The sequence below is a fragment of the Cynara cardunculus genome (genome assembly GCF_001531365.2).
Source record: "Cynara cardunculus var. scolymus isolate 2C chromosome LG 4, CcrdV1, whole genome shotgun sequence".
In the NCBI taxonomy this organism is placed as follows: domain Eukaryota; kingdom Viridiplantae; phylum Streptophyta; class Magnoliopsida; order Asterales; family Asteraceae; genus Cynara; species Cynara cardunculus.
The window spans coordinates 13,163,438-13,171,998 of NC_037531.1; the positions used below are offsets into that span (position 1 = coordinate 13,163,438).

The window sequence follows — 8,561 nt, forward strand, 5'->3', positions numbered from 1 at the left end:
TCGAGAAATGTCCACACTAAACGATGCTTATTTTTTGTTTCTTTCACGTTACCCCAAAAAAGATTGGGTATACATGTGCATATACTTTGACTTATATGTAGGTCGACCAATGATTCAAAAAGGAGTCGTCAATTTTAGCTCACATGTGGTGACAAAAATCGAAATCGACTAAAAATATATAGAAGAATATAAAAAAAATGATTAGTTTTGATCTATGATAACGTTTGTTCTTATGTACAGTAATATGTCTAACGAGGTCAGTATATTTTGTGACTTATACAAAGATCTTTAACTTCTCTGCAATTTTTAGCCATTGTTGTTATTGCAACCATCATCACCACGACCTTGTCATAGAAGTGAAACTAGGCTCAAATATCTTTTGACCGGTAGCTAATATATGACGAGGGTCAAACTCCATTTTCCTCTTATAGAATTGGGGCCATTTTTCTCCATAGTGGTCCATCCACTCTTGTTGTGTAGTATGGTGTGGCAAATACTGTTTAACACCGATATTATTTTCATTGCAGAAATTCAAAATCCGACGATTCTCATCGCTTAAACGCTCTAATGTGAGTGCTTCTTCACCATTCTCCAATGCAGACCTAAGCAACGCCACCAAGTAAAACACATCCTCATTTGGCGTCACCACTGAAGTCTTGTCATCCCACCTGGACATACGTCAGAAAGATCAACAATCAAACCTAAACATCCAACGTGTACAACTACTTATGCATAAAATACAACGGGTCCCACATACAAGATCTCCTCCAACATGGTAGATGCATGGTGAATGTAGATAGTTATGATTTCTATATGTCATATAGATATGCATGAAACCACATAATATTGTATAACATCATATGTATATTATATATCCTTACTTGTTTTTGTTCATGGGGTAGATGAGTATAGGGCCACTAGTCTTATTACCCAAAATGCCCTTGAAGACTCCTTGGTCAAAGTCAGCAATTCTTGATTTGGGTACAAAGAGGTTAAGCCATGGGTGTGGAACATCCCATAAACCCTTAGACCGGAGTTTCAACTCGGCCTTGTGAACCCGGTCCAAGAAATCCACATATGGAAGGTCAGTGGTGAAGACTGATCCTGGTATATAGTTTAATTTCTGTAACAAAGCTTCCACTTCCTGCATAAATTAATTAATAAAACATAAAAAAGTGAATAAAGAAAGCTACCAAATTAACACTTCTTTTTATAGCTTCAGTAACTTATTTTAATTAATAATTACACACATACACATACATACACACACACAAACACTGCATTATTAGCTGCTAATTATTTGGTGGGTGGATGGCATCGATTTACAAATAATTTGACTTAAAATATTACTAATGTTTGTCGTCAATCATCGTATCAGATCACAGAAGATCTTGTGTGTTTTCTTGTGTTCTTTAATTTAATCGAATTCATTCGTTCGTACTCAACAGAATTTTTATAGGGTTTTTCGTACCTGATCGATGGATTCTGGGCCGGAGTGTTGGTAGTAATTCTTGGTGATCTCCAAGCAGTATAACACATTGCCACCACCAGCATTAATGGAAGAGATTTTAATTGGATTACTGGGGGAGAAAAAGGAGGATCTCCAGTTGTTAATGAGACCTTCATCCACTATCACAAAACCCTCCACGTAGTCAAACTTTGGTTGGCCATGGAGAGATATGAGATACTCTTGATCATGGGTAAAACCCGAAAAGCTTGAATACAGTACCCGAATCCATCTCACCTGATATACATACAGTATAACATACACACACTAATTAACTTCAAGAAATGTACCGGAAGAAATTAACGGACAAGAAGTAGGGATACGAGCTAAAAAGTGTGAGAAAATGACGGTATGTGTGTCGTCATGAAATAATAATAAGTGACACATCAACATAAACGCCAACGATCTTTGATTGGTTGAAAAAACTCCATCGCAATGGACCACTAAATCATTGCTTCCTTTTTTGGTAAATAATTGTATTTTTTGTCGACGAATTCATACAACCTTTTTCGTTTTCGTTCATAAAGAATCAAACTTAAGAATCTTTTAACTTAACGCATTCCAAAAAAGTCTTGTAAAGCTGTATTGCCAGGATAAGTATATGAAAACTAGTGTTCCTACGTGTATTACTTCACATCGTTAAATAAAATAAAATAAAATAAAATAAACCCGTAAATAATATCGAATAATAATAAGAATAAAATGTTTTCAAGAAAATAAAAATGAATTTTATTAAAATGAAATTAAACATACCCTTTGAGGGGCAGGTTCCAATGCGATTCTAGCCCTTGTGATGATCCCAAATTGCCCTAAACCTCCCATAACCGCATGAAACAACTCCGAGTTTTTATCCTCTGCGCACGTCACCACCTCCCCCTTTCCTGCACTTGCCCAAAAATTTGCATGGATTTTATAGTGCATTGTTTAGTTGTACGGTATAAACGGGGGATGCACGAATGTAACGAGCCGTTTACTTATTAAAGGAAAAATTGGGGTTAAGTGCGTTTTTATGACTCTTACTGCATCAACATTTGTTGATTAGAAGGTGTTTTCAAAATCATGCATGAAAGAAGATGAAGGTGTGTGTGAAGTACCGGTGACGACCTCGACCTCATGAACATTGCTAATCTGAGGGCCATGGTTGAAAGCTTGGCCACTGATTCCTGCATTAGAAAGTGTACCACCAACAGAAAGGTACAAGTAGTCAGTCCACGATTTTGGTGCCAGTCCATATTGTAGCGTGGACTTGAGCACATCGATCCAAAGCTCTCCGCCCCACACGTCTACATACATCAACTTCTCGGAAACCTCCGGCGACCACCGTCCTCTCGATCCGCTCATTTGAATCACCACTCCATTGGCGGCCTGAGATTGACCGTTGATTGAATGCCCGTGGCCTCTCGCGGATACGGCGAATCCGTGAGCCGATTCGAAGGCTAATTTTACAAGGTTTGAGACGTCGCTGGCGGAGGCTGGGTGGAGAACAGCCATCGGCTCCACGGTCTTCATTCTTCCGAAATCGAGAGAAGCTGACTGGATATCCGACCGGTTGAAGCTTAATTGATTTTCCGTTCCGACGAGAAGGATGTCGGTAGGGTGTAGTGTTAATCCAACGATCACTATCAAACGGCATATAGCGGAGAGCAGTAGGAGCTTAGCTGCCATGATTCGGCGGTGGTGAATTGTACGGAAAGCGTGGACTCCGGCGGTGGAGATGGCGGTTTTAGGGGGATTTGCGGAGGAGGACGTCAGATTCGTTTTGCACGGGATTATTGTTGCTATATATAGAAGGTAGGAAATCTATAATTTAATTTTCTTTTTGATTTTTTTTTAATTTTTACACGCAGTGAGTGGTGTATGTATGTGAGAGAGAGGGAGAGGGAAGCGGTGTCTGCGGAGATCGAATTCTCTATTTATGTCCAGGATATAAGACGCAGGTTCTCTATTTATAGGACACTCGAAAAGGAAGTCACTCTTTGGTGCACAGACACGTAGGATCTCACGTGAGAGTATTTTTCTGGCACGTGACAATTCTTTAGTTCTTTTTTCTTCCAAGTAACTTACAAATTTGGTTATATTTTGAAATATCTATAGATTACATTAATTTTATATATATGAACGATCAAATGCAAACCATTCAATTTGTACAAACCGTGCAAACTGCATTCAACCAATCATAATTTTTCATTTTGTTCATTTTTTTGTAATTATGAGAGATTGATTAATCATTTTTATTGTGGAGGGTGTTAATCATAGATATTATCATCTTAATTATTTTAATTTTAGAGAAATACATGAAACAGTTTCATTAATGTTAGAGAAATACATGAAACAGTTTCATTAAGTATTATATGAAACAATTTCACAACCATATATGAAACAATTTCACAACCATATATGAAACAACTTCATCAAAAAAAATATTATATGAAACAATTTCACAAGATTAAACAATTTAATCGACAGATGAAGGCGGTTTGCACGATTTACACAAATGAGGGCGGTTTTCATATGATCACTCCTATATATATATGAGTTTAATCAAATTAGAATTAGATAGTTTATTGTAACTGTGTGAGATCTAATGTGAGTCACTCATTTTATATACTTAAAATTATTTATAGAATAAAGTAAATGAATACTTTGGTAATTTGACAATTTGTATATTTTTATAACAAATCAAATCCTTAATTGACTCATTCTATTTGCATTTTTGGACTTTTGGAGATGGAGTAACTTCCATGGTGCGTACAAATCTTTTTGTTTCACTAATTACTACTATTCTAGATACGTTATGGTACAACATTATTTGTACTACAAAAGCAAACTAAATTATAGAGCAAGATTTGACAATTAATAATCAACAAATTGTGATTCATTTATTAACAAAAGTAAATTCTTCCGTTTTTCGGAAAATTATATTTATTCAGGTGTGGATGCCAGGAAGGCTTATATTTCTTGGTTTTAATAGGACTCCTTACAAGCATTGTTTCTATTTGCTATTATTTAAAAATAATCAAGTTATTAATGATTGGACGAGACCAAGAAATAACCTCTCATTGCCGAAGTTATAGAAGATCCTTTTAAGATCAAACAATTCCATCGAATTGAGTATGATTGTATGATAATATCTACTATACCATGAATATCAATGAATCTGATTACTGCAATTGCTTAGGATACCCTTTTCTTAGTTTATAGGGTCTATTTCTTAGGATTAGGAATAGGTGTAATTGAACCTGCTTTTTGCATATCTTTGGTTATTTGGTACCTTATTCACCTCTTTGGGCTTCTATTCAATCGAGAAATAGGTTTGATTGTCCATCTTTACATAAAATCTAAGGAGTTTACTGCAAGCCCATGAAGAAGGGGCCGGTGTGATTATGAGGGGAAAGAATATGAAATTACATCACATGTTTTGTTTACATTTAGGAGTAATTGGTGATAGCCAACTAGAAGTAACCATGGATCTATCATTCATAAAATCTCTAATCATATTCCTATTTTTTTGTGATATTTTAAAGTTAAATTAAATATTAAATCAATTTTTATTTTTTGTTACTTAATTAGATTTATCTGGAGAACTTGATACTTGTTTATTGAATGTTCAACTTATACTTAAAATCTGTAGACAGGTTCTTCGGTTGATGGGAGCTACTCATCTCCTTTGTTGTTTTCGAATTTGCTGGTAAGATTTTGTTTACCTTGTAGCTATCACTTTTTTAATTGGCAATTAGTCTTTTAAACGCTTTTGCTTTCTCCCTGGACTCAAACTAAATTCTTTCAGTTGTATTCAGAAACAACTGATTTGGATGTTTTTACATGTTAGACTGTATACAAAGTATGAAGCTTCTAAGACCATATAGCAGACCTGTCATATGTAATTAATATGAAGATTGAAAGGTCATCTGTGTCGTGGTATCTACTTTTTTCCCCTGCGTTTTTTTATGGGAAATGTGCTTTAGACTTTCTGTTCATGTTCATGAAACGTGCTTTAGGTTTTCTTCTTATGCTTTTGATATCTTGATACCCACTGCTACATCAACTATATCAAGTGGCCAATTACAAATTTCTTATTTTCTTTTTTTGAACCTGTGACTTTCTTTCGTTGGTTCATCATTAGCCTTTATATGTCTTGACAAATTGGTTTGAATTTGAATGTGTAGAATCTGAAACTAAAACCGACTATGTATTTCAACTCAGCTCCTGTGATAATTTAGCCTGACCAGCTATATCTACATTCAATGTTTTGTTTCAGGACTATTTAGCAAAAGAAAAACGCCAACATATCTTTTTGTGTTTGCTAAGGTAATAGGTTTCCATTTTTTTTTTCCTAATCCAAGTGTAATTCCCTAAGGGGTTTGAAGTTAATATTGATTCAATTGGATACAACGGGTTATGGGTTAAATCCATTACGTAGGTAGTTTTTTTTTTTTTTTGAAGTATATAATATTTATATACGGCAAATAGAACAAATAAACTCACACACCCTCCTCACATTTTGGTGAGATTTGAACCCTTGACCTCCTAAAAGGCCAAGGATTCATATACCGCTAGGCCAAAGGCCCTTTGATACGTAGGTAGTTTATGTAAATATATCAGTGGGTTAAACTTCAAGTGGGTAATTTTGTAACCCGATTGCACTGGTTTTTTTTATTTTAAAACAATCGTATATGAGGTTATAATTCATGTATTGTGGCTCCATAATTCAGATATTTCGTTCAACAACTTGTTGAAGAAACACGAGAAACTCATTCTCAAGATGGAAATTTATCTTTTATTCACACCACTCATTGGGTCAGAGGTTTAGGACCATACAATATCATCTAAAGTCATGTATTCTTTTTAAATTAAAATATAAATTAAATATTATATTATTTGTTTAATAAAAAATATTGTTTAAGAAAAAAAAATGAATAACTATAATCGAAACCTGTAAAAGCCTTTTTCCTGAGAAGTGAAAGAATGTTGTGCTTTTGGATACTGATTTCTTGGTGCTTTTTGAGATTGTATTTTTTAATATGTGTTTTAAGCAGAAAAAACATTTTGCTTACCGTACGATTGTATATATAACAGTGTTTTGATATGAAAAAAATAAGAAGTAATTAATTAAACTCCCTTTTCTATTGTTTGAGTGACAAATGATATAATGCATACTAATATGGATTGTGTAATGACATGAGGTTGATATGTAGAAGTCTTTAGCAGAACGTCATCTATGTAGAAAATGTTGTTGGTCGGCATGCTGGTAAGGGGGTATTTTTACCGAGAATCTTTTTTATATCCGTCTGAAGATGACATGTTCCAGTTCAAACTAAAAAGAAAATAGTTTCTTATTTGGTTTTGTTTTGCTATGATATACAATAAAGTTCAAGGGCAGACAATTCCGGTGGTAAGTGTTTATCTATGAGAATCGATATTCTCGCACGATCAACTTCATGTTGTATTATCCAGAGAGATATCACGTGGTAATACAAATGTACTGTGAAGCATGCCAAAAAGTTCAATTAAGACAGAGTCCAAGGCGGACCTACCCTTTGAGGGTATGGTTGCCCCTGAAACAATAAAAATGTAGCGTCTAAGCATTTTAAGGTATATAAGTGTGAAAATATAAGATTTTTCTGGGGTGAAACAGTAAGATTTTTTTAGTTGAAAACCATAAACATTAAAATCTTCAGGGAGTTTGAATGAAAAATTAAGAGAAAAATGGCAAAAAGGATGGTGGTTGCTAAGCATTTAACCCTTCAAAAGCTTTAGTGGTTTTAATTTACTCTCATTTTCCAAATTTTATTTTATATCATTATTATATTAAAGAAAAACGAAAAATTCCAGATATTTGAGATCTTTCTCTTTAAATAAGATATCAATTCCAATAACGGTTTCATTAGATATCTTAAACTAGAATCCCTCTGTTCTCGGGCCTTATACACACCGCCAGGGACGAACTCAAGAATTTTTGGACACAGTGGCACCATATAAAATGGTTGCACTATCTAGAATAAAACGGTTGCACCTTTCACGAACCTAATTTTTTTTACCTTACCACGGAGGAACAATACGGTGGCATGTGCCACCAAACCACCCCTCTAAGTCCATCTATGCACACCGCCCGTCAGACTATGGGAGCTGACCATGCCCGAAGTCGTTACCTTAACCACAATTCCTCCTAGATCTAGAGATCATCTCTATTAAGCGGAGCCAATACTACTAAATAAAAAAGAGCAATAGCTTCCCTCTTGGTAAATAATTATCAGCTAAAAATACATTAAAAAGCACGTAATTTAAATTTTATAAATTACACCATTAGAAAGATCTTGTCGATACCTTCAAAACGTGCCCAACAGTGAATATTTTTAAAATTAATTATATTTTTAACGTTAACAGAAATAAAAAATAACATATTTTTGACGTTAATTGTATGTGTGTATGATGAAAACAGTATTTTTTTTTAATTAATTTGTATTTTATATTACGATAGTTAGTTGGTGCAACCACTTCGAAAATTTTCTGGATTTGCCTCTGACCGAGTCTACACATCAAACACGGTGTGTAAAGAAGTATGATGTGTATGATTAAAGAATGACTGTAATTTCTATTATGCTTGAGCTTAAATTTAGATTTTTTGAATGAGAAATCGTATTAGTTTTTTTATTTTTTATTTACGATACATCCTGTTGCATTGCAAAAAAAAAAATTTAATACAACATGTGAACCGTCATGTATTTCAAAGATATTTTGCAAAAATTTGATATTTAAGATCAATGTATATTGATAGAACATTTATATCTCGTTTTATTGCATGGACACACAACTAGTATATGTGTGTATATATATAGTGGCATGTTCAAATGAGAACGCTAACTATAAGAAAACAAGAAAAAAGTCGTTAATGTACAAATTATACATGATTTTTGCCGCGACTTTTCCCGCGACCTTGTCGCGGCAAAAGTCATCCGCTTCCATTTTTTTTATCTTAATGTAAAATTACATGTGATTTTGTACATTAACGACTTTTTTCTTGTTTTCTTACATACTTAGCATCCTCGTTTGGACC

The 8,561-nt window shown here is 34.2% G+C and overlaps 1 protein-coding gene across 1 annotated transcript; it reads right to left on the bottom strand.

The window, feature by feature from the left end:
* Positions 1-7: 7 nt before the first annotated feature.
* LOC112511556 (cytokinin dehydrogenase 5-like) lies at positions 8-3,178 on the bottom strand. Its single transcript, XM_025117233.1, has 5 exons — positions 2,602-3,178; positions 2,261-2,388; positions 1,472-1,744; positions 882-1,144; positions 8-668 (listed from the first exon to the last, which is right to left on the bottom strand). Exons 1-5 carry the CDS (start codon positions 3,170-3,172, stop codon positions 335-337), a joined length of 1,569 nt encoding a protein of 522 aa, XP_024973001.1. The 5' UTR covers positions 3,173-3,178; the 3' UTR covers positions 8-334.
* Between the last annotated feature and the right edge of the window lie 5,383 nt (positions 3,179-8,561).